The following is a 26,695-nucleotide window of genomic DNA, read 5'->3' as shown; positions in this document are numbered from 1 at the left end:
CCCCCCCGCTCGCCTCTCTTTTCCCCCCCGCTCGCTCTCTTTTCCCCCCCCGCTCGCTCTCTTTTCCCCCCCGCCTCGCTCTCTCTTTTCCCCCCCCGCTTCGCTCTCTTTCCCCCCCCGCTCGCTCTCTTTTCCCCCCCCGCTCGCTCTCTTTTCCCCCCCGCTCGCTCTCTTTTCCCCCCCCGCTCGCTCTCTTTTCCCCCCCGCTCGCTCTCTTTTCCCCCCCGCTCGCTCTCTTTTCCCCCCCCGCTCGCTCTCTTTTCCCCCCCCGCTTCGCTCTCCTTTTCCCCCCCCGCTCGCTCTCTTTTCCCCCCCCGCTCGCTCTCTTTCCCCCCCGCTCGCTCTCTCTTTCCTCCCCCCGCTCGCTCTCTTTCCCCCCCGCTCGCTCTCCTTTTCCCCCCCCGCTCGCTCTCCTTTCCCCCCCGCTCGCTCTGCTTTCCCCCACCCCCGCTCGCTCGCTTTCCCCCCCCGCTCGCTCTCGCTTTCCCCCCCCGCTCGCTCTCGCTTTCCCCCCCCCGCTTCGCTCGCTTTTCCCCCCCGCTCGCTCGCTTTCCCCCGCCCGCTCGCTCGCTTTCCCCCCCGCTCGCTCTTCGCTTTCCCCCCTCCGCTCGCTCGCTTTCCCCCCCCGCTCGCTCGCTTTCCCCCCCCGCCGCTCGCTCGCTTTCCCCCCCCGCTCGCTCGCTTTCCCCCCCGCTCGCTCGTCCTTCCCCCCCCGCTCGCTCGCTTTCCCCCCGCCGCTCGCTCCTTCCCCCCCGCTCGCTCGCTTCCCCCCCGCTCGCTCGCTTTCCCCCCCCGCTCGCTCGCTTTCCCCCCCGCTCGCTCTCTTTCCCCCCCCGCTCGCTCTCTTTCCCCCCCGCTCGCTCTCTTTCCCCCCCGCTCGCTCTCTTCCCCCCCGCTCGCTCGCTTTCCCCCCCCCGCTCGCTCGCTTTCCCCCCGCTCGCTCGCTTTCCCCCCCGCTCGCTCTCTTTCCCCCCCGCTCGCTCTCTTTCCCCCCTCCGCTCGCTCTCTTTCCCCCCCGCTCGCTCTCTTTCCCCCCCGCTCGCTCTCTTTCCCCCCCCGCTCGCTCTCTTTCCCCCCGCTCGCTCTCTTTCCCCCCCGCTCGCTCTCTTTCCCCCCCCGCTCGCTCTCTTTCCCCCCCCGCTCGCTCTCTTTCCCCCCCGCTCGCTCTCTTTCCCCCCCCGCTCGCTCTCTTTCCCCCCCGCTCGCTCTCTTTCCCCCCCCGCTCGCTCTCTTTCCCCCCCCGCTCGCTCTCTTTCCCCCCCCCGCTCGCTCTCTTTCCCCCCCCCGCTCGCTCTCTTTCCCCCCCCGCTCGCTCTCTTCCCCCCCGCTCGCTCTCTTTCCCCCCCCGCTCGCTCTCTTTCCCCCCCCGCTCGCTCTCTTTCCCCCCCCGCTCGCTCTCTTTCCCCCCCCGCTCGCTCTCTTTCCCCCCCCGCTCGCTCTCTTTCCCCCCCCCGCTCGCTCTCTTTCCCCCCCCCGCTCGCTCTCTTTCCCCCCCCGCTCGCTCTCTTTCCCCCCCCGCTCGCTCTCTTTCCCCCCCGCTCGCTCTCTTTCCCCCCCCGCTCGCTCTCTTTCCCCCCCCGCTCGCTCTCTTTCCCCCCCCGCTCGCTCTCTTTCCCCCCCCGCTCGCTCTCTTTCCCCCCCGCTCGCTCTCTTTCCCCCCCGCTCGCTCTCTTTCCCCCCCGCTCGCTCTCTTTCCCCCCCGCTCGCTCTCTTTCCCCCCCGCTGCTCTCTTCCCCCCCGCTCGCTCTCTTTCCCCCCGCTCGCTCTCTTCCCCCCCGCTCGCTCTCTTCCCCCCCGCTCGCTCTCTTTCCCCCCCGCTCGCTCTCTCTTCCCCCCCGCTCGCTCTCTTTCCCCCCCGCTCGCTCTCTTTCCCCCCCCGCTCGCTCTCTTTCCCCCCCCGCTCGCTCTTCTCTTTCCCCCCCCGCTCGCTCTCTTTCCCCCCCGCTCGCTCTCTTTCCCCCCCGCTCGCTCTCTTTCCCCCCCGCTCGCTCTCTTTCCCCCCCGCTCGCTCTCTTTCCCCCCCCGCTCGCTCTCTTTCCCCCCCCGCTCGCTCTCTTTCCCCCCCCCGCTCGCTCTCTTCCCCCCCCGCTCGCTCTCTTTCCCCCCCCCGCTCGCTCTCTTTCCCCCCCCGCTCGCTCTCTTTCCCCCCCCGCTCGCTCTCTTTCCCCCCCCCCGCTCGCTCTCTTCCCCCCCCGCTCGCTCTCTTCCCCCCCCGCTCGCTCTCTTCCCCCCCCCGCTCGCTCTCTTCCCCCCCCCGCTCGCTCTCTTCCCCCCCCGCTCGCTCTCTTCCCCCCCCGCTCGCTCTCTTCCCCCCCCGCTCGCTCTCTTTCCCCCCCCCGCTCGCTCTCTTTCCCCCCCCCGCTCGCTCTCTTTCCCCCCCCCGCTCGCTCTCTTCCCCCCGCTCGCTCTCTTTCCCCCCCCGCTCGCTCTCTTCCCCCCGCTCGCTCTCTCCCCCCCCCGCTCGCTCTCTTCCCCCCCCCTCGCGCTCTTTCCCCCCCCGCGCTCTCTTCCCCCCCCGCTCGCTCTCTTCCCCCCCGCTCGCTCTCTTCCCCCCCGCTCGCTCTCTTCCCCCCCGCTCGCGCGCTCTCCCCCCCCCGCTCGCGCGCTCTCCCCCCCCCCGCTCGCGCGCTCTCCCCCCCCCCGCCCTCGCGCGCTCTCCCCCCCCGCTCGCGCGCTCTCCCCCCCGCTCGCGCGCTCTCCCCCCCCGCTTGCGCGCTCTCCCCCCCCCCGCTCCGCTCGCGCTCTCCCCCCCCCCGCTCGCGCGCTCTCCCCCCCCTGCTCGCGCGCTCTCCCCCCCCCGCTCGCGCGCTCTCCCCCCCCCCCGCTCGCGCGCTCTCCCCCCCGCTCGCGCGCTCTCCCCCCCCCGCTCGCGCGCTCTCCCCCCCCGCTCGCGCGCTCTCCCCCCCCCGCTCGCGCGCTCTCCCCCCCCCGCTCGCGCGCTCTCCCCCCCCCCCCGCTCGCGCGCTCTCTCCCCCCCCCCGCTCGCTGCGCTCTCCCCCCCCTGCTCGCGCGCTCTCCCCCCCCCGCTCGCGCGCTCTCCCCCCCCCCGCTCGCGCGCTCTCCCCCCCCCGCTCGCGCGCTCTCTCCCCCCCCGCTCGCGCGCTCTCTCCCCCCCCGCTCGCGCCGCTCTCCCCCCCCCGCTCGCGCGCTCTCTCCCCCCCCGCTCGCGCGCTCTCTCCCCCCCCGCTCGCGCGCTCTCCCCCCCCCGCTCGCGCGCTCTCCCCCCCCCGCTCGCGCGCGCTCTCCCCCCCCCCGCTCGCGCCGCTCTCCCCCCCCCGCTCGCGCGCTCTCCCCCCCCCCCGCTCGCGCGCTCTCTCCCCCCCCCGCTCGCGCGCTCTTCCCCCCCCCGCTCGCGCGCTCTCCCCCCCCCGCTCGCGCGCTCTCCCCCCCCGCTCGCGCTTCCCCCCCGCTCGCGCGCTCTCTCCCCCCCCGCTCGCGCGCTTCTCTCCCCCCCCGCTCGCGCGCTCTCTTCCCCCCCGCTCGCGCGCTCTCTCCCCCCCGCTCGCGCGCTCTCTCCCCCCCGCTCGCGCGCTCTTCTCCCCCCGCTCGCGCGCTCTCTCCCCCGCCGCTCGCGCGCTCTCTCCCCCCCCGCTCGCGCGCTCTCTCGCTCGCGCGCTTTCCCCCCCGCTCGCGCGCGCCGCGCTTCCCCCCCGCTCGCGCGCGCCTTCCCCCCGCTCGCTTTCCCCCCCGCTCGCTTTCCCCCCCGCTCGCGCTCGCTTTGCCCCCCCGCTCGCGCGCCTTTGCCCCCCGCTCGCGCTCGCTTTGCCCCCCGCTCGCGCTCGCTTTGCCCCCGCTCGCGCTCGCTTTGCCTCCCCGCTCGCGCTCGCTTTCCCCCCCCGCTCGCTCGCGCTTTCCCCCCCGCTCGCTCGCGCTTTCAGTCGCGCTCGCTTTCCCCCCCGCTCGCGCGCTCTTTCCCCCCCGCTCGCGCGCTTCCTTCCCCCCCGCTCGCGCGCTCCTTCCCCCCCCGCTCGCGTGCTCCTTCCCCCCCGCTCGCGCGCGCTCCTTCCTTCCCCCCCCGCTCGCGCGCGCTCCTTCCCCCCCCGCTCGCGCGCGCTCCTTCCCCCCCCCGCTCGCGCGCTCCTTCCCCCCCCCGCTCGCGCCGCTCCTTCCCCCCCCCGCTCGCGCGCTCCTTCCCCCCCCCGCTCGCGCGCTCCTTCCCCCCCCGCTCGCGCGCTCCTTCCCCCCCCCGCTCGCGCGCTCCTTCCCCCCCCCCCGCTCGCGCGCTCCTTCCCCCCCCGCTCGCGCGCTCCTTCCCCCCCCGCTCGCGCGCTCCTTCCCCCCCCGCTCGCGCGCTCCTTCCCCCCCCCGCTCGCGCGCTCCTTCCCCCCCCGCTCGCGCGCTTCCTTCCCCCCCCCGCTCGCGCGCTTCCTTCCCCCCCCCGCTCGCGCGCTCCTTCCCCCCCCCGCTCGCCGCGCTCCTCCCCCCCCCGCTCGCGCGCTCCTCCCCCCCCGCTCGCTCGCTCGCGCGCTCCTCCCCCCCCGCTCGCGCGCTTCCTCCCCCCCCCGCTCGCGCGCTCCTCCCACCCCGCTCGCGCGCTCCTCCCCCCCCCGCTCGCGCGCTCCTCCCCCCCCGCTCGCGCGCTCCTCCCCCCGCTCGCGCGCCCCTCCCCCCCCCGCTCGCGCGCTCCTCCCCCCCCCGCTCGCGCGCTCCCTCCCCCCCCCGCTCGCGCGCCTCCTCCCCCCCCCGCTCGCGCGCTCCTCCCCCCCCCCGCTCGCGCGCTCCTCCCCCCCCCGCTCGCGCGCTCCTCCCCCCCCGCTCGCGCGCTCCTCCCCCCCCGCTCGCGCGCGCTCCTCCCCCCCCCGCTCGCGCGCTTCCTCCCCCCCCGCTCGCGCGCTCCTCCCCCCCCCGCTCGCGCGCTTCCTCCCCCCCGCTCGCGCGCTCCTCCCCCCCCGCTCGCGCTCTCCTCCCCCGCCGCTCGCGCTCTCTCTTCCCCCCCCGCTCGCTCTCTCTCTTTCCCCCCCGCTCGCTCTCTCTCTCCCCCCCTCCCCCACTCGCTCGTGCTCTTCCAACAACAACATGCCCTCGAAAAAGCCTCGGCAACGCCGGGCTCCCCCAGCTAGTAAATGATAAAGCACTATATAAATGATAAAGCACTATATAAATGATAAAGCACTGTATAAATGATAAAGCACTATATAAATGATAAAGCACTATATACATGATAAAGCACTATATAAATGATAAAGCACTATATAAATGATAAAGCACTGTATAAATGATAAAGCACTGTATAAATGATAAAGCACTATATAAATGATAAAGCACTATATACATGATAAAGCACTATATAAATGATAAAGCACTATATAAATGATAAAGCACTGTATAAATGATAAAGCACTATATAAATGATAAAGCACTGTATACATGATAAAGCACTGTATAAATGATAAAGCACTATATACATGATAAAGCACTATATAAATGATGAAGCACTATATAAATGATAAAGCGCTATATAAATGCTAGTTCTTTTTCTACTTCGCTTCAGGAGGTGGGATAGGAAAGAGTGGGAGCAGAACGGTCCACAAATAAGGAGAATGCAGCTTGGGTTTTGGATTGTGTGATATTTAGTTGCAATGGGGAAGGAATGCTATTTTTCTGGGTCAAGCTAATGGTCTCACTCATTCAGTGAGTCGGGGAATTGGGGTTGGGGCTTAAACTGCACTCCAGGACTTGAGCCCGGAATCTAGGTTGGCACTTCAGTGTAGTACTGCAGATACTTTCACCTACATAATGAATGTGCGTCAAAGTAAATTATTGTTTGAGTAGTACATTAGGACATAGCCTCCTTGAAAAGTGCAACATCCCCACCGACATCTGGGAATCCCTGGCCCAAGACCGCACAAAGTGGAGGAGAAGCATCCGGGAAGGTGCCGAATACCTCGAGTCTCTTCGCCGGGAGCAAGCGGAAGCCAAGCGCAAGGAGAGCAAGTCAACCCAAGCACCCCACCCACCCGCTCCTTCAACCACTGTCTGCCCCACCTGTGACAGAGACTGTAGGTCCCGCATTGGGCTCATCAGTCACCTGAGAACTCATTTTTAATGTGGAAGCAAGTCCTCCTTGGTTCCGAGTGACTGCCTAAGACAAGAAGGACATAGACAATTTTACAGCACAGAAGGATCTCGAACTTTTTCTTATCATTCATGGGATGTGGGCATTGCTGCCATTTATGGCCCATCTCTACAACTGAATAGCTTGCTAGACCACTTCAGAGGGAAGTTAAGAGTCAACTACATTGGTGTGGGACTGGAGTCACATATCGGCCAGACTGGGTATGGGCGGCAGGTTTCCTTCCCTAAAGCACATTAATGAACCAGTTGTTTTTTTTTACAGCAATCTGACAGCTTCTACTGAAATCGGTTATTATTTCCAGATTTAAAAAAACTGAATTGGAATTCTCAGACTGCCATGGTGGATTTTGAATTGTGTTTTCTGGATTATTAGTCCAGTCCTTCGGATTACTAGTCTAGTAATATAACCGCTGCACTACTGTACCCAGCATTTGTGCAATGTTGTCGACCATGTTTGTTTACCATTTACCTGGGCTAGTTCCCTTTTTTATTTTATTGAAACTCTGTTTTTCCAGTCAAGTTCTTTTACCTCTGACTGTAATTATGTTGAACCTAATTATGTTGTGGTCGCTGTTTCCTAGATGTTCCCCAGCCCTTGGATTATCCATCTCATTCCACTTCATTGCCCAGACTAGAACTGCCTCCTTTGGACTAAAACAAGTTTGCCCCCTTTTTTAAATTATGTTATTTCGAAATGAGGTAGTGTTTGTTCGTGCACTAAGATTACTAACTGTTTCACTGTAGATCATATGCGGCATCGCTGGGTGAGATTGCTGTTGCATTTGACTTTGGTCCTTTGATATGTGCTCCTGGGCACCGTTCCAAAGGAGAGATTCAGGTCCATCCACTCTACATCCTGTATGAAAATGGCGAGACCTTCTTAATATACTGCAATCTTACTCACAACAGGTAAGCAATCTGTAACTGTGTGCCACTGAGTATGGCACTCTTCTGGATATAAATGGGGAGTGCAGGAGAGATAAAATAGGCTTCAGAGACTAGTGGGGTACCGCAGGGATCGGTCCTAGGACCCCAGCTATTCACAATATATATTAATGATCTAGACGAGGGAACTAGATGTAATATCTCCAAATTTGCAGATGACACAAAGCTGGGTGGGCGTGTGTGCTGTGAGGAGGGTGCTGAGAAACTCCAGTATGATTTGGGCAGGTTGGGTGATTGGGCAGATGCAGTATAATGTGGATAAATGTGAGGTTATCCACTTTGGTGGCAAAAACAGGAAGACAGATTATCTGAACGGCAATAGATTGGGAGAAGGGGAAGTGCAACGAGACCTGGGTGTCCTTGTGCACCAGTCGCTGAAGGTAAGCATGCAGGTGCAGCAGGCGGTTAAGAAGGCAAATGGTATGTTGGCCTTTGTAGCGAGAAGGTTTGAGTACAGGAACAAGGATGTCTTGCTGCAATTGTACAGGGCCTTGGTGAGACCACATCTTGAGTATTGTGTGCAGTTTTGGTCGCCTTACCTGAGGAAGGATGTTCTTGCCATGGAGGGAGTGCAGCGAAGATTCACCAGACTGATACCTGGGATGGCAGGAATGACATATGAGGAGAGATTGGGTCAATTGGGCTTGTACTCGCTGGAGTTTAGAAGATTGAGAGGGGATCTCATTGAAACTTATAAAATTCTGACAGGACTGGACAGACTAGATGCAGGAAGGATGTTCCCAATGGCGGGGGAGTCCAAAACCAGGGGTCACAGTCTAAGGATAAAGGGGTAAGCCATTTAGGACAGAGATGAGGAGGAATTTCTTCACCCAGAGAGTGGTGAACCTGTGGAATTCTCTACCACAGAAGGCAGTTGAGGCCAAGTCATTAAATATATTCAAGAAGGAGTTAGATATATTTTTTTAAGGCTAAAGGGATCAAGGGGGATGGGGAGAAAGCAGGGACAGGGTACTGAGTTTGGATGATCAGCCATGATCTCATTTAATGGCGGAGCAGGCTCGAGGGGCCGAATGGTTTTGGTCAGCCCCATCACTGTTAGATCAAGTTAGATCAAGGCTTGCTCTGAGCCTTTACCTGTCGCTCCCAACTGACCCAGAACCTATTCTTCTTCCCTTTGGTTCCCCCTCTGGACAGAAAGTTAAGGGCTGGACCTCTTCACTGTCTGAGGGTTGGCCACTGGAGCTGTTAAACCCCCTACTGACCCAGGAGACTACCTCAAGCTTTCTGTACATCAAAATACTTTCCCTCCTAACATCACATAATTGAGTCACTACCAGAAGAGTCTGAAAGTGGCAACAATCTAGGACAATCGGTAGATTGTTACGGATAAATTGCTGGTTCATTAACTTTCGGGAGATCTCATTAACATACCAATCTCCCCCCCCATTTGTCCCTGCGGCTCCACTTCTGTCTGATCCAGAAAAGATGCATGACCTTTGAGAACTTACTCTCAAAAATACTGAACCTCAATCCATATCAGAAGCATGTTATAAATGTAAACCAAAAATAGCTCCTGGTCCACATGATCAACAGTCCCCAAACATTATATATGACATAATAGAAATAGCCAGCAATATGAACCAGGCAAGTAACTCCAATCCAATACTGGGGTCATTGAACAACACCTTGTTTCTGATACAAAAAGAAAATACTGCAGATGCTGGAAATCTGAAATAAAAACAGAAAATGCTGGAGGCACTCAGCAGGTCAGGCAGCGTCTGTGGAGAGAGAAACAGAGTTAACGTTTCAGGTCGATGACCTTTCGTCAGAACTGGAAAAAAGCAGGAAATGGAACTGATTTTTAAGCAAGTGTAGTGGCTGGGAAATGGGGGAGGGGATGAAAGAACAAAAGGGAAGGTCTGTGATTGGATGGAAGGCGGAAGAGGTTAAGAGACATTAAGAGATATTCAAGGCAAAAGGAGATGGTAATGGGGCAGGTTAAGAAACAAAGGATGGCTCTAGATGAAGTGTAAATACATAGAAACATAGAAGATAGGAGCAGGAGTAGGCCATTCGGCCCCTCGAGCCTGTTCCGCCATTTACCTTTTGTAAATCCATGTTGACTTTGTCCGATCCTGTCACTTTTTTCCAAGTGCCCTGCTATTACATCTTTTATAATGGACTCTAGCATTTTCCCCACTACCGATGTCAGGCTTACCGGTCTGTAATTCCCCGTTTTCTCTCTACCACCTTTTTTGAATAGTGGGGTAACATTAGCTACCCTCCAATCCATGGGAACTGTTCCAGATATCGAATTTTGGAAGATGACCAGCAATGCATCTACTATTTCTAGGGCCACTTCCTTAAGTACCCTAGGATGTAGATTATCAGGCCCTGGGGATTTATCGGCCGTCAATCCCGTCAATTTCCCCAACACCATTTCCCTACAAATACTGATTTCATTCAGTTCCTCCCTCTCAAACAAATGTTACTTGGCCCACCAGGCCGGACAGTGTGGCATGGTTTATTATTTTCTTGATTACGAGGAGGAACTGACATTAACTTAGTGAGATTTTGTATAACTGTACCATCACTAAAATAAAGTGGCTTAATGGCACTTCTCTGACTTGGTCTTGCTAATGTGTAAATCTCTACTTTTCAGAGGATTGGAGGACATGCGAGGAGGATTACGGGTTCCTGTTGATCATCCAGCGAGGGGGTTTCATTGTTAACATCCCCGAATCACACTAACGTGTCTAAATATTAGTGAAAGTAAAGTCCGGGGAGTAAGGGTACAAGAGTAACCAAGGGAATGTGTGCAGTAGACCCAAAATTTGTGACAATATTCTAATTAGTCCGTGACTTTTTTATGCATTGGAGGGAATGAAATTCACAACTCGCTCATATTTGTGACACTCACGACCTGGGTATCTTTTACACTTGTAGCAAAGCTGCTCTGACTTTCCAGTGTCTCAGGTGAAAATGAAGGTGTCCTTGTTAGTACGACATAATGTGACCGCTTTATTCCACTCTTCTCTCCTAGCACTGGTCTTATTGGGAAGTTACTGGGTCCTCTGCCGATGCATCCGGCTGCTGAGGATAATTACGGCTATGACGCTTGCGCAATACTGTGCCTTCCTTGTACCCCCAACATTCTGGTGATTGCTACACAATCCGGCATGCTATACCACTGTGTGGTTCTTGAGGGGGATGAAGAGGAGGAGCAAATGGTAAGGTGGAATATGTATCTGACCATATCCAGTTTATGATTAATCTCGATCTTGGTAGTTTGCTACTATATTCGAGTAGTGTTTCTTCCTCCTTCCCTTCTCTACCTTCCACCCATATAAAATGGCTTCACCCTCCATCTGTCTGCCTATCATCGAGTGAAATTGTTGAGTTGGTAGTGCCGCCATGCCCCCAGTCCCTTGTATTCAATGCGTAATGCCCGAACAGTTACACCTTGTGGCAGAAGACAAAATTACAGAAATAAAGACACAGCTAAAACACCAAGAGCAAACTACAGTCTAATGTGATCAGGTAATCAGTGCAAACAACAATTGTGTTGCTATGAAGAAATTAATAAACTTGCAGAATAGGTGTTTAATTGACAAATGAATTTCAATATAGATACATGTGAGGTGGTGCATTGTGTTAGGAATGGCCTCGCCCCTCCCCATCTCTGTAATCTCCTCCAGCCCCACAATCCTCTGAAATATCTGTACTCCTCCAATTCTGGCCTCTTGTGCATCTCTGATTATAATCGCTCTACCACTCGCGGCCGTGCCTTCAGCTGCCTGGGCCCTAAGCTCTGGAACTCCCTCCCTAAACCTCTCTACCTCTCTCTCCTCCTTAAAACCTACTTCTTTGCCCGAGCATTTGCTCCTCTGCCCTAATTTCTCCTTATGTGGCTCAGTGTCAAATTTTGTTTTAATGACGCTCCCTGTGAAGCGCCTTGGGACGTTTTACTACGTTAAAGGCGCTATATAAATACAAGTTGTTGTTTAAGAATAAATAGGCCCTTAGTGTTAGGGGGATTAAATACGTGGGGTTACGGGGATAGGGTGGAATATGTGTTGGTGTAGGGGTTACAGGGATCGGGTGGGATATGTGTCGGTGCAGGCTCGATGGGCCGAAATGGCCTCTATCTGCACTGTGGGGTTTCTGTGATTTCTGTGATTACTCCTTGGAAAATAAGAGCCAAACGGGTAGAGGAGCAGAGGGATCTGGGGGTACAGATACACAAATCACAAAGTACCATCACAGGTTAATAAGGCCATTTAAAAAAAAAAAAAAACCAAAGCAAGCACATTTCTAGAGGGGTAGAATTAAAAAGCAGGGAAGCCCTGTTAAACTTGTATTCAACCTTGGTTAGATCACAGTTGGAGCACTGGGCACAGTTCTAGTCTCTATAGTATAAAAAGGATATAGAGGCACTGGAGAACATCCAAAAAAGATTGACAAGGATGATACGAGAACTCATTTAAGGAAGGATATACTTGCATTGGAGGCTGTTCAGAGACGATTCACTAGGTTAATTCCAGAGATGAGGGGGTTGACTTATGAGGAAAGGTTGAGCAGGTTGGGCCTATACTCATTGGAATTTAGAAGAATGAGAGGTGATTTTATTGAAACATAAGGTACTGAGGGGGCTCGACAGGGTAAATGCAGAGAGGATGTTTTCCCTTGTGGGGAAATCTAGAACTCGGGGGCACAGTTTTAATATAAAGGGTTGTCCTTTTAGAACTGAGATGAGGAGGAATTTCTTCTGAGGGTCGTAAATCTGTGGAATTCTCTGCCCGAGAGCTGTGGAGGCTGGGTCATTAAATACATTTAAGGTGGAGATAGACAGATTTTTGCAAGATAAGGGAGTGAAGGGTTATGAGGAGCGGGCAGGGAAGTGGCTTTGAGCCCAAGATCAGCCATGATCTTATTGAATGGCGGAGCAGGCTCGAGGGGCCAAGTGGCCTATTCCTGCTCCTAGTTCTTATGTTCTTATGAGAGGTTATACCCGTCAGGAAAGACTGAACAGACTGGGGCTCTTTTCTCTAGAAAACTGAAGGCTGAGGGGTGACCTGATCGAGGTCTTTAAGATAGGGTAGACGTGGAGAAAATGTGTCCACTGGTGGGGGAGACCAAAATTAGAAGAATAAGGTAGTCACTAATAAATCCAATCGGAATTCAGGAGAAACCTCTTCACCCAGAGAGTGGGGAGAATGTGGAACTCGCTACCACAGGGAGTGGTTGAGGCAAATAACATTGACGCATTTAAGTGGAAGCTGTATATAAAAATAGACGGGTGAGATGAAGAGGGGTGGGAGGAGGCTCGTGTGGAGCATAAACTCCGGCATAGACCAGTTATGCCGAATGGCCTGTTTCTGTGCTGTAGACTCGATGTAACTAGGGAGGATATCACAGTATCTGAAATATCTTCAGACCCTCAAGGTTTATAAAGCCACCCACAAAATACATTGAACGACATCCAGTTGTGAAGGTATTTACCATGTGCGTTGACTGATCTAATCCAGAAAGTGTACTTCCATTAAAAAGGACTGATTGTAAAATTTGCATCTGTATGTAGTTAAACCGGCTTGACTTGCATAGTTCGATATAATGTGTTAGAAAGTTGAAGGCTTATTTTCTTCCTGTTAACTCTAGGCTAATGAATCTTGGGACCTGAGGTGTGAGCCTGTCCCTTCTCTGTACGTGTTTGAATGTGTGGAACTGGAATTGACCCTGAAGCTGGCAACGGGCGATGATGATGAGCAGTTACAATCCGATTTCTCCTGCCCAATCACCTTGCATAAAGGTATAGTGTCATTACTTTGTAGTAATCCTACGTATATCAATGATAAACTGGATACCTGACAGTAAATGTAACTGCATTGATGTTGTATACAATTAAGCTCCCAATCCTGTTCCATTGTATTATCTAAATAAATGCTGCATTTGTATGAGAGGCCAATACTGATCAGCCTTATGTTGCCAGATGTTCCACCATATGTATATGATTTAGACCTGTGCCCTGTGCCTAGGCTGTTTCAATGTACCCACAGTGAGGAATAGTGGCTGCCATTCATTTATATAATGTTCTCATTCTAGATCCGTTATGTCCCACACGCTATCATTGCACACACGTAGCAGGTGTACACAGCATTGGCCTGACATGGGTCAACAAACTGGAACAATTCCTCAGCACAGGTGGGTCTATAATCTCAAGGGTTTCCTCCTATTCAAAAAGTTGTCTTGTCCGCTGTACTAATTTAAAAAATAAAATAGTATGGATCGATTTGTGATTCATGTTGACTTTTAAAAATGTTTAAATTTTTAGGATCTTTTGTGGGAGCTGGACTGTGTTCCTTTTAGGCTAGATGCATTGCTGTACTACAGCAAATTTACTGGAGCAGTATTTTACTCAGCGCCCTGTTTGCTGCTCACTCACTTTTCTTTGCAACACATTCTCCCCTATTGTGAGAGAGAGAGAAAATGCTCAACAAGCTAGGGAAGAGAGCGAGCTTTCAAGTCGGAAAAAGAAGGCACGTGGGTTTAGGACTAGAACTACTGCTTCTGTGGCAGATAAACACCAACATGGACTGAATGGACTTGTCCCTGTGTTGTAATGTCTTTGTAAGGGTAGATGATCCCTTTGGCACTACATGTCGTAGCCAGAGAATCACCTGCAATGGCTTCTATTCCCACTCCCGCATCGTTACCTCTGCTGTCCCCCAAGAATCAACCCTTGGCCCACTCCTATTTCTCATCTACATGCTGCCACTCAGCGACATCATCTGGAGACACATCATCAGGTTTCACATGTACACTGACGACACCCAGCTCTACCTCACTGCCACCTCTCTCGACCCCTTCACTGTCTCTGAATTGTCAGACTGCTTGTCCGACATCTAGTACTGGATGAGCAGAAATTTCCTCCAACTAAATATTGGGAAGACCGAAGCCATTGTCAGTCCGGCAAAGCCTTAATTTTTTTTGTTTTCTCATCCTTGTTTTCAAATCTCTTCATGCTCCCCCCAAAACCTCCCCATACCCAAAAACCCTCAGATCTCTGCACTCTTCCAATTCTGGCCTCTTGCACATCCCCGATTTTCATTAATTTGCCGGCAATGCCTTCAGCTGCCTAGGTCCTGAGCTCTGGAATTCCCTCCCTAAACCTCTCCGCCCCTCTAACTCTCAACCCCTCTCTCCTCCTTTAAGACGCTCCTTAAAATCTACCTCTTTGACCAAGCTTTTACTCATCTATCCTAATATCTCCTTATGTGGCTGTGTCACACTTTGTTTGATAATGCTCGTGTGAAGCGCCTTGGGAGGTTTTACTGTGTTAAAGGTGCTATATAAATGCAAGTTGTTGTACTGTGAAGACATCTGATTTTGGAAGCTAAGCAGAGTCAGGCCTGGTTGGTACTTGGAAGAGAGACCGCCTGGGAATACCAGGTGCAGTTGCCTTTCCCTGCTGCCAGAGGCTGAATGCAGCTGTGCACAATATTACAACATCAGGATGAGGATAGCCCATTTGGCCCATCTAGCTCACCCTGGCTTGGAAACCTACAAATTTCCCCATCATAGCATCTAACTTACTCGTGAATGATTTCAGAGTTTGGGAGTCACTACCCTATCCGGATTCCATTCCAGGTGTTGGTCACTGTGTGACGACGTGCTTCCTGACAATAGTCCTGAAATTGCCTTTAACTAGTTTATACATATGTCCCTTTGTCCTACAGTCACGGTTCAACTTGAAATAGGGTTTCAATTAACCACCTTCTATTCTCCTTAATATCCTTCTACCTCAATGTCCCCTCTCATTCGCCTCCTTTCAAGGTTGAAGAGTCCAAGTTTTTCTAACTTTTCCTCCGAAGTCAGCCCTCTAACACTAAGGATCGGCCTTCTGGCCCTTCACTACATTGCTTCTAGGGATTTTGTGTTTCCATTGTGTTTCGGTAACCAGAACTGAACAGATTACTGGAGGTGCAATCTGACCAGAGTACTACACATGATGCCCCCTCAGACTTCTTGCTACTCTACTTGATTTGGAAGATAACCAGCATTCTCTGCTTTATTGATTGCTGTTCTGCAGTGGCTGGCCGCAGTAACCTAGATGTTCTAATCGGGATTTTCTGTTTTGCCAACGTAAATTGGGCAGACCTGATCGGAAGGTCAGCAGGAGTCATAGGGGGAGAAATTGGGTGAGTAGCGCCTAAAGAGGCAGTCAGTGGCTGTAGCGCCACTGGCTGCGTCTCCGGCGATATTCAGTAGGGGCGCTAATGGTGGCGTTAGGCATTTGCGCTGCGCCGCCACCGATGACGTCATCGGTGTGCGCAGTGCCCCGTTCGCGATATTTGGTTGCGAACACCGCAGTTGCGCCGCTCGCTACCCGCGCCCGGTTCACGGGGCCTTACTGTGCCGGCAGCAGCGCAAGTTAAGGTGGAGGTGCGGGGCGGCCGCTTTTCCGGTGGCCGCCTGCCAGCACCTCCGTCCCCGGCCTCCTAACCCCCCCCACCCTTGCCGGCTGTTTCCCAAGAGCCCGACACGTCTCCTTGGTGCCGGGCTCATTTGCCGGCACTCGCGATCGGGGCTCGCGCTGTTGCAGGCACCTCCCCCTTAACAGTGGGAGGAAGGCCTGCAGTACCGCAGCGTGCCGTGCCGCAGTGTGTGGCGCTGCGGCACGTTGCGCTGTGATAATCAGTTTCAGCGCCCTAAGAGGGACGTGGAGCGCCTCGAGCCTCGCCCCGTGTCCCTCTTGGGGCGCTGAAACTGAATTTCTGGCGATCGGTATCACACCGATCGCTGCGCTAAATCATGCGCTCCGCCGACTTTTGCGCCACTTTGGCGCCCCCAACCCAATTTCTAGGCCATAGAGTTATACAGCACAGAAAGAGGCCCTTCGGCCCATTGCGTCCGCGCCAGCCATCAAGCCCTGTCTATTCTAATCCCATTTTCCAGCATTTGGTCCATAGCCTTGTATGCTATGGCGTTTCAAATGCTAATCCAAATGCTTCTTGAGTGTTGTGAGGGTTCCTGCCTCTACCACCCTTTCAGGCAGTGAGTTCCAGATTCCAACCACCCTCTGGGTGAAAAAGTTTTTCCTCAAATCCCCTCTAAACCTCCTGCCCCTTACCTTGAATCTATGCCCCCTTGTTATTGACCCCTCTACTAAGGGGAAAAGTTCCTTTCTATCTACCCTATCTATGCCCCTCATAATTTTGTATACCTCAATCAGGTCCCCCCTCAGCCTTCTCTGCTCCAAGGAAAACAACCCCAGCCTGTCCAGTCTTTCTTCATAGCTGAAGCACTCCAACCCAGGTAACATCCTGGTAAATCTCCTCTGCACCCTCTCCAAAGCAATCACATCCTTCCTATAGTGTGGCGACCAGAACTGCACACAGTACTCCAGCTGTGGCCTTACCAGCATTTTGTACAGCTCCATCATAACCTCCCTGCTCTTATATTCTATGCCTCGGCTAATGAAGGCAAGTATCCCATATGCCTTTTTAACCACCTTATCCACCTGTTCTGCCTTCAGGGACCTATGTACATGCACACCAAGGTCCCTCTGATCCTCTGTCTTTCCTAGGGCCTTACCATTCATTGTGTATTCCCTTGCCTTGTTAGTCCGTCCAAAATGCATCACCTCACACTTTTCAGGGTTAAATTCCATTTGCCACTGTTCCGCCCATCTGACCAACCCATCTATATCATACCGTAGCCTGAGGCTTCCCTCCTCGCTATTTACCACCCCACCAATTTTCGTGTCATCTGCGAACTTACTGATCATACCTTTTACATTCACATCCAAATCATTAATGTAGACCGCAAACAGCAAGGGACCCAGCACCGATCCCTGCGGTACCCCACTGGACACAGGCTTCTAGTCACAAAAACAACCTTCCACCATCACCCTCTGCCTTCTGCCACTAAGCCAGTTTTGGATCCAATGTGCCAAGGCACCCTGGATCCCATGGGCTCTTACCATCTTGACCAGTCTCCTGTGTGGGACTTTATCAAAAGCCTTACTGAAATCCATGTAAACCACATCCACTGCACTACCCTCATCCACACACCTAGTCACCCCCTCGAAAAATTCAATCAAATTGGTCAGACATGATCTTCCCTTGACAAAGCCATGCTGGCTGTCCCTAATTAATCCTTGCCTCTCCAAGTGGAGACTAATTCAGTCCCTCAGAATTTTTTCCAATAATTTCTCTACCACTGATGTTAGGCTCACTGGCCTGTAATTCCCTGGTTTATCCCTACTACCTTTCTTGAATAATGATACTACGTTAGCTGTTCTCCAGTCCTCTGGCACATCCCCTGTGGCCAGAGAGGTTCTGAAAATTTGTGTCAGGGCTCCTGCAATCTCCTGCTTTGCCTCAAATAGCCTGGGATACATCTCGTCCGGGCCTGGGGATTTATCCACTTTTAAGCCTGCTAAAACCGCTAGTACCTCCTCCCTCTCGATGCTAATATGTTCAAGTATATCACAGTCCCCCTGCCCGATTTCTATGTCCACATCGTCCTTCTCCATAGTGAACACAGATGCAAAAAATTCATTTAAAACCCCACCTACATCTTTTCTGCTAGAATTTTCCACCACGATCACAAATGCGGGGCTAATAATGCCATGATAGGAACAGGGGTGGGCCATTTATCCCCTTGAACCTGTTCTGCCATTCAGTGAGATCATGGCTGATCTGTGATCTAACTCGATATACCCGCCTTTGGCCCATATCCCTTAATACCTTTGGTTTACAAAAATCTATCAATCTCAGATTTAAAATTAACAATCGATCTAGCATCAATTGCTGTTTGCGGAAGAGAGTTTCAAACTTCTACCACCCTTTGTGTGTAGAAGTGTTTCCTAATTTCACTCCTGAAAGGTCTGGCTCTAATTTTTAGACTATGCCCCTCGTCCTAGAATCCCCAACCAGCGGAAATAGTTTCTCTATCTACCTTATCAGTTCCCCTTAATATCTTGAAAACTTTGATCAGATGACCCCTTAACATTCTAAATTCTAGGGAATACAACCCTAATTTGTGTAATCTCTCCTCATAACTTAACCCTTAAAGTCCGGGTATCATTCTGGTAAACCTACGCTGCACTCCCTCCAAGGCCAATATATATCCTTCCTATGGTCTGGTGCCCAGAACTGCTCACAGTGCTCCAGGTGTGGTCCAACCAGGGCTTTGTATAGCTGCAGCATAACTTCTACCCCCTTGTATTTTAGTCCACTAGATAGAAAGACCAGCATTCCATTAGCCTTTTTGATTATTTCGGTACCTGTTCATGACATTTTAATGATCTATCTACATGGCAATGTTCTCCCTAATTTTTTTGGTTGGGTGCGCGGTCCCTTTAACGGGCTGCGTGGGCCATTCAAAGAAATCTCCGATTTGACAAGCTGCGCGAGACCTCCAGATAGCTGCGCGGCTAAAGGGAACCCCAAGTCTCTGGACCTCCATATTTGTCAGTTTTTGTATCGTCCCAGTTTGGCATAAAAATAAAACAAAAAGGTGACTCAACTGTGGCTAACAAGGGAAATTATGGATAGCATAAGATCCAAGGAGAGGACATATAAATTGGCCAGAAAAAGCAGCAAACCTGAGGATTGGGAGCAGTTTAGGATTCAGCAAAGGAGGACAAAGGGATTAATTAAGAGGGGGAAAATAGAGTATGAGAGTAAGCTTGCAGGGAACATAAAAACTGACACAAAGCTTTTATAGATAGAGGAAACTTTCGTTTAAACGGAGGTTAAATCTCCGGAATGCTCTATCCACCGACAAAATTCAGAAGTCGGTTCAGGTAACTTTTTTTACTTTTCGTTGCTTTTTTTCTCCATTCCTGGCTCTGCAAGCGTCTAGCTGAAGCTGTTGCTTAGCTACAGAGACGCTTGCAAGCTGCGCCGACTGTTTTGAAGCTGTTGCTAAGCAACAGGGTTTGTTGTTAGATACGGAGCTCAGAAGCTCCATATGTTTTAACATTAGCGCTGGTTTCTCCGGCAGTGTTGATCGACCGGCACCAGCTCGGTCCCGTCAATGCCGGATACCAGAAAGTTTCCTGTATGTGAAGAGAAAAAGATTGGTGAAGTCAAGTGTAGGTCCCTTGCAGTCAGAATCAGGGGAATTTATAATGGGGAACAAAGAAATGGCAGACCAATTAAATACATACTTGGTTCTGTCTTCACAAAGGAGGACACAAATAACCTCTCAGAGATGTTGGGGAACATAGGGTCTAATGAGAGGGAGGAACTGAAAGAAATCAGTATTTGTCGGGAAATGGTGTTAGGGAAATTGACAGGATTGAAGGCCGATAAATCCCCAGGGCCTGATAATCTACATCCTAGGGTACTTAAGGAAGTGGCCCTAGAAATAGTAGATGCATTGCTGTTCATCTTCCAGAACTCGATAGACTCTGGAACAGTACCCATGGATTGGAGGGTAGCTAATGTTATCCCACTATTCAAAAAAGGTGGTAGAGAGAAAATGGGGAATTATAGACCGATAAGCCTGACATCGGTAGTGGGGAAAATGCTAGTGTCCATTATAAAAGATGTAATAGCAGAGCACTTGGAAAACAGTGACAGGATCGGACAAAGTCAACATGGATTTACAAAAGGTAAATCGTGCTTGACTACTGGAATTTTTTGAGGATGTAACTGGTAAAGTAGATAAGGGAGAACCAGTGGATGTGGTGTATTTGGACTTTCAGAAGGCTTTCGATAAGGTCCCACATAAGAGATTAGCATGTAAAGTTAAGGCACATGGAATTGGGGGCAAGGTATTGACTTGGATAGAGAACTGGTTGGCAGACAGGAAGCAAAGAGTTGGAATAAACGGGTTTTTTTCCCTGAGTGGCAGGCAGTGACTAGTGGAGTAGCGCAGGGATCGGTCCTAGGACCCCAGCTATTCACAATATATATTAATGATCTAGACGAGGGAACTAGATGTAATATCTCCAAGTTTGCAGACGACACAAAGCTGGGTGGGCGTGTGTGCTGTGAGGAGGATGCCGAGAAACTCCAGGATGATTTGGACAGGTTGGGTGATTGGGCAGAAGCATGGCAGATGCAATATAATAATGTGGATAAATGCGAGGTTATCCACTTTGGTGTCAAAAACAGGAAGGCAGATTATTATCTGAATGGCAATAGATTGGGAGAAGGGGAAGTGCAACGAGACCTGGGTGTCCTTGTGCGCCAGTCGCTGAAGGTAAGCATGGAGGTGCAGCAGGCGGTTAAGAAGGCAAATGGTATGTTGGCCTTCATAGCGAGAGGGTTTGAGTACAGGAACAAGGATGTCTTGCTGCAGTTGTACAGGGCCTTGGTAAGACCACACCTTGAATATTGTGTGCAGTTTTGGTCGCCTTATCTGAGGAAGGATGTTCTTGCCATGGAGGGAGTGCAGCGAAGATTCACCAGGCTGATACCTGGAATGGCGTATGAGGAGAGATTGGGTCGATTGGGCTTATACTCGCTGGAGTTTAGAAGAATGAGAGGGGTCTCATTGAAACTTATAAAATTCTGGCAGGACTGGACAGACTAGATGCTGGAAGAATGTTCCCGATGGTCAGGGAGTCCAGACCCAGGGGTCACAGTCTAAGGATAAGGGGTAAGCCATTTGGGACAGAGATGAGAGGAATTTCTTCACCCAGAGAGTGGTGCACCTGTGGAATTCTCTACCACAGAAGGCAGTTGAGGCCAATTCATTAAATATATTCAAGAAGGAGTTGGATATATTAAGGCTAAAGGGATCAGGGGATATGGGGAGAAGGCAGGGACAGGGTACTGAATTTGGATGATCAGCCATGATCTCATTGAATGGCGGCGCAGGCTCGAAGGGCCGAATGGCCTACTCCTGCTCCTATCTTCTATGTTTCTGTCATTTCACCTGATTTACACTAGTTTGCATATAATACTTGTGTCCAGGGTTGTTAGGTGCTATAGGAATGGCAGAAATCCATTCCAGAGCCCAGCAGCTATATTGTTTGTCTTTCCAGGAACCCTCTTTCTGCCGTGATTTTGGTTTGCGTGTGTCATTTTACCTCCACTATTAAAGATGCGACACAAGGGTTTCCCACTGGGAATGCTCCTCTTTGGGGTGTTATGTCAGACATACAGCTCTACCCTTCCCATTGCCCCCACACCAGAATACCTGGGCAGAAATGCTCTTGTCTCCAGTTGTCCCAAGAGCATTGGTTGTGGGGCCTTTTGCTTTATCAAGGAAACAGCCACTGAATTATTTCATGTGCTATAATCTGACCTAAGCCTGTGTCCAACACAGACACTGCACTGCCAGTAGCTTCAAAGGTCATAGCCCTCCTCAATATTAATGTTGTGATGTCATTCCATGCCGGCATGGGAATATAATTAACATTAGCTACTTAACTATGCACAGATGCATCAAGCAAGTTGTTGATGCATTGTTTGCTAGAGCTTCCCTGTGGTCAATCAGCAGTGTGACCGAGCACTGCACTTTTACAGGGGCAGGACTCCTGTGGGTTCAGTGAGCTTGTACCCAAGTGCCCTATGAGCAAGGGACTTTTCAAGACACCACATGTGTCAACATGAAAGAATTCCACACACTCAATGCGCAACATATTTGAAGTCAACAGCGCACCATAGTGCAAGTGAGTGTTTGCTTCTCTGGGAGTTGCTATGATCAATGTTCCCTCTAATTTTCTTTTGGGTGCGCGGTCCCTTTAAGTGGCTGCGCGGCCCATTCAAAGTTTTGCGCATGCGCAGTTTCTCCCATTTAAAAGCCAGTGAGCGCCCTGCGCGGGACCTCCAGACTGGCGTGGCGCAGCTTAGCGGGAACGTTGGCTATGATGCCGCCATTTTAAGGCAGTCCACCATGCCAGCTGGCTTCTAGGAGATTGTCATAGGAATTCTTGACTATTTGACCTAACAGGCATTTTTAGTTTAAGCTATAATATGTTCCTGCTATGAACTGGGTTTCTGGATTTTTAAGGGTTAATGCTCCGCGATCTAGCATCCTTTCCGTCACTTTGAGCAGAAACCGAATTGTGCCATCAGGATAGAGGATTGGTAAGTTTGTTACTGGCTCATTAACATATCAGTAACAATCTGAGACGATAGTTAATTTATCTCATTTTCAGACACTTCCATTAGCTATTCGTTCATGAGGTGGTGGGAGACACTGTTTCTGTTTACACAGCATGGGGTAGTCTGGTAGTAATCCACATTAGGCAAGGCCACTGGCCAACCCATGGACAGGGAAGGAGTGATGGGGAAACCTGGAAACTACCTGTCTAGAAAGGCCCAGAAAGACCGAGGCACATCTTCCAGGTCAGTTGATGAGGTCTGCTGGGGTGGCAGGTATGGTCTAGACTAGTCTACCTTAAGAAAGGAACTTCCTGGAAGGAAGCACCTGGCTTCTGCTAGTGTCTTTTCCCCTTATGGTACGATCAAGATTGTGAGTTACCCTTGATGCTAATCCCAGTATGGCAGCAAAGACCACAAGAAACAGATTAAATGACCTGCAGTGTTTATCCAGACCTCAAACACTCATGTATCAAAACCTGTTTTCTGGCTGTTCCATTTGCTGGTGAACCCCTTGTGTGTTAGACACTAATTCTAGGTGGACGCTGAGTACAAGAGTCCCTTACAGACTGTGACTGAGTAAAATGCTGCACTTAAAGTCTGAAAAACATAACGCTCTGGTTTGCAGTGAATTGCAGAGTCTGCGTTTGTACAACTGTGCTAGCCAAGTAATCAATATTGCCATTCCACAATTTGGCTCAAGTTAAGTTTACTTTTCTACTCGAGAAAAAGCAATAAATGGCATGGTTTATAAATTCAGGTAGTTATATACAGTGGAAAGTAATCAGAATCGAGTTTTGATTTGGCTGGGGGGTAATTCTTTCCACAGGTGACTATTTGCCAATAATTGATGCTTTCTTTTTAAGAGTAGTACGGGATGACTTGTATAGCCCCTGTCCCGAGGAAAGTGCTTTACCTTTTGCTTTTATGCCTATAGATGAAGATGATAAAAATGGGCTTCAGGAGTTGGCAGCAGAGCAGAAATGCATAGTGGAACACATCCTCTGCACCAAACCACTGCCATGCAGGTATTGTTGCCCTCCCTCATTACTGAACTATTGAAAAACACACGACTGGTTTTATTTTACTGTCTTAAGGTTTTAAGCTGTCCTTTTTTAAATTTTACCTACTTTAAGCATTTTATTAAATGTTTCGTTTCTCTCTGGCTCTGTGCCATACTTTTGGCCAAGAGGGAGGCGAGCCAGGAGTTTCTGTCTCAGTAACTGGTTCCAAGGAGGGGAGTGCGCCTTGGGCTGACTCGCCCTTCATGTGGGCAAAAGGATTTATGGGATTTGGACATAGACCTGTGCTAGACTCTTAATCTGGGCTTTTCAACCCACATACAATCTGGGCTTTTCAACCCATCTTGCAGTTTATGTGGTTTCCCAACTCTCTGTCCCTTAATTTTCTTTGTTCTTATTGGTGCAGTTCTTGGTGTTTTGAAGAATTGAGGGGGTCTTACTGAAGCTAGATTATACCTTTCCTAGTGTAACCAGAACTATTCCAGAAGCAGAGGTGTCTGGCCATAATCAACATTTGGAAATTGAAGCTAAGCTACATAAAACCTGCGCAAATAACCGTTTTATTTAATTTCATATTCTAATTTCTCCTACAGTTCAGTAGCACAACAATTAAAATGGCTACCCTATGTTGTATAACTGTATCACTAGCTTCTTTCCCTGTGGACCCTTTGATAGTATTCATCTAAAAAAAAATAAAACTGGTTCTACATGAGGTGAGTTTGAACCACCTGAATTCAGTTATTCAGTTCCTAGCAGGTGTGGACCCACAGAGCAAAGCTGCCTCTGCAATGGGGAGTGCTCTTGTAAGGTTGGGATAGAGTAGAGGTAGCTTTACTCTGCATTAAACCATGTCCTTTGTGACTTGGCTGTGCTTGATGCTGATACTAGGCAAGGAAGGTGTTCCATTCCCCAATGCTAAATTCACTCATCCTAAAGAGTACAACATTCACAAAGTTTAAAAACGAACTTGATTCTATTGTTGCTGTGATTTGTTTTATTTAATTATCAACCAAGCGGGCACTGCATGGCCAATTTAAATCCAAATGTGAGAACGTCACAAACAACCCTGCCAATCTGTAGAATCTCGAGCATGTATGGATTTCATACTAACTGAGGAGCCTGATGGTACAGTCAGTAACGCAGTGAGTGAGAATTAAAGCATTACTATTCCTTAGGGCAGCAGCCTACGTCCTATTTAATAGTCGGAGCAAAGTTAACCTCTCAAAGTTAGCATAGGCGACTATTGGAGGAGATTTAATGGTATGGAAGTAGGAGGTGAATTAAAAATGGATTAAAAATTGGTTCGGAAGGAGACAACAGAGTAGGAGCTAATGGCAATTTTTCAGGGTAGTTGGAAGCGTGTCCCACAGGGTTCGATTATGGGGCCACTTCTGGTCACTGCATATGTCAATGATTTGGATACAAGGCCTAGAGGGAGTAGTATCTAAATTTGCTGATAGTTAATTCTTTATGAAAGGAAACTAAAGGGCTATTAAGATGGGGAAGGGGCTAAAAGGTGGGAGATGGATTTCAATGTCAGTAAGTACTGTATGAGGTGATGCATTTTGGTTTTAAAAAAGTAACCACAGTAATTATATTGAGTGGTAGTAGGCTCGGTGCTGTGGAAAAGCAGAAGGATTTAGGGGGACAGGTTCACAGGACAGCACGGTGGCATAGTGGTTAGCACTGTTGCCTCACAGCGCCAGGGACCCGAGTTCGAATCCGGCCTCGGGCGACTGTCTGTGTGGAGTTTGCACATTCTCCCTGTGTTTGCGTGGGTTTTCTCCGGGTGCTCCGGTTTCCTCCCACAGTCCAAAGATGTGCGGGTTAGGTTGATTGGCTATGATAAATTGACCCTTAGTGTTAGGGGGATTAAATACGTGGGGTTACGGGGATAGGGTGGGATATGTGTAGGGGTTACGGGGATCGGGTGGGATATGTGTCGGTGCAGGCCTCTATCTGCACTGTGGGGTTTCTGTGATAAAGACAGCAGCTTGGGTTGCTAAGGCCATAAAAATAAAATTTCGATTTTTGTCTCAAGGTATAGAATATAAAATCCAAGAGGTAATAATGTGCCTATTTAAAACCTTAAGGCCTCAGTTAGAGCACTGTGTGCAACATTGGGCTCCTCGCTATAGAAAGGGGGCAATATGATAGAAGTGTTTAAAATTCTGAAAGAATGGAGCAGAGTAGATCGAAGCAGACGGTTTCAAGTGATTGAGGAGTCCAGAGTGAGGGACCAAGATTAAATGCAAGAGATTTAGAACAGAGGATAGGAGGAGAATCTTCACACACAGATGTGAGGCTGTGGAATTCACTCCCAGGGCCAATGGTTGAGACAGAAACAATGTCAGCATTGAAGATTAGATTGGATAGGGGGATGAAGAAAAAGGGGTTAAAAGGATATGGGAACAGGGTAGGTAAACATGATTGGGACTCTGTCCTCGTGTGGCGGGTATTCACCAACAAGCACTGGTTGGACTGAATCTGCTGTCTTTCTGTATTTCTCCTGCTGTGCCTCTGAAATAACATTGACGAATGTGATCGTTAAGTACTGTGTGCTTGAAATTACAATCTTAGCAAAAATAAATGGATCTGGTCATTTTACAAACTAATTTATAAGTTAGCAAGCTGAACACAACCCTTCACAAATTACCTTAAGGACTTTATTTCAAAGTAATCTATCCGATGAGAAGGTATCCAGAAACTCTAGTCTCTTTTAAAGCCAATCACGCCTTTTCTATATTTGTTTGTCATATTCGTTTGGTAAGGAATATGGCAACTGCTTTATTTTCATCATCTTTGTTTGTGTTTTTACAGCCGGCCTGCACCAATCAAAGGATTCTGGATCATTTCGGACCTGTCTCTAGGAGCCACAATGATTTGTATTACAGATTCATATGAATGTATCATAAGACAATTGCTGTAAGTATTTTCTTGTATTAATAGTTTAATTTGGAAAGCTCTCATTTAACAGGGTTAGGAAGGTGTACGTACGCAATGAGCAGTAACTGAACCCTGTGGTGTAGTGCTCGGGGAAAGTCAGCATCTGATTTGTTACAAATTGTACTGTCAAGTCAAAATCTTATGGGCCAATACCATTCTAGACCAGGGAGGTCCCAGGTTTGTTCTCGGGCTTCTGCTAAGTTGCTGCACTTAGTGGGGGCACTTTCTCTCACCGGACAGGATTCCTACTCCTAATTGATATCCTAGTCTCCAGCTAGAAAGTTGTGTGCATGAATTTTGGATGAAAACAGAAATCTGGCTCTTCTGAATCGGCTTGCTGTCCCAGCTCACACTGAAAGACTGGTTCCTTGGACGAGGTATCAGCCTGTGGGACTGTACCCCAGCATAAATGATCAACTTCTGGGGGTTGGCAGAGAGGAGAAAATTTAAGGTGGAAGAAATAATGCTGTTGAATCGTATACGCAGGTTGAGAAAGCGGTTAAAAGAGCATACGGGATCCTGGGCTTTATAAATAGAGGCATTGAGTAAAAAAGCAAGGAAGTTATGATGAACCTTTATAAAACTCTGGTTTGGCCTCAACTGCAGCATTGTGTCCAATTCTGGGCACTGTACTTTAGGAAGGATGTGAAGGCCTTAGAGAAGGTGCAGAAAAGATTT

The 26,695-nt window shown here is 50.8% G+C and overlaps 1 protein-coding gene across 2 annotated transcripts in view; it reads left to right on the top strand.

Moving 5' to 3' along the window:
* nup88 (nucleoporin 88) overlaps positions 1-26,695 on the top strand; it is a 63,994-nt gene that overhangs the window by 11,181 nt on the left and 26,118 nt on the right. For both annotated transcript variants that reach the window (XM_085964132.1, XM_085964131.1), the window contains exons 5-10: positions 6,820-6,984; positions 10,025-10,211; positions 12,640-12,790; positions 13,084-13,182; positions 22,987-23,077; positions 25,892-25,996. In XM_085964132.1, the coding sequence (XP_085820258.1) occupies positions 6,820-6,984; positions 10,025-10,211; positions 12,640-12,790; positions 13,084-13,182; positions 22,987-23,077; positions 25,892-25,996 (798 nt within the window). The remainder of the gene's footprint in view (positions 1-6,819; positions 6,985-10,024; positions 10,212-12,639; positions 12,791-13,083; positions 13,183-22,986; positions 23,078-25,891; positions 25,997-26,695) is intronic.

Source organism: Somniosus microcephalus, chromosome 22, assembly GCF_052327205.1.
Source record: "Somniosus microcephalus isolate GS21.2 chromosome 22, FLI_Smic_1.0, whole genome shotgun sequence".
Lineage (NCBI taxonomy): Eukaryota > Metazoa > Chordata > Chondrichthyes > Squaliformes > Somniosidae > Somniosus > Somniosus microcephalus.
Note: the sequence above shows the minus strand (reverse complement) of the source record. Positions and strands in the feature narration are given on the sequence as shown.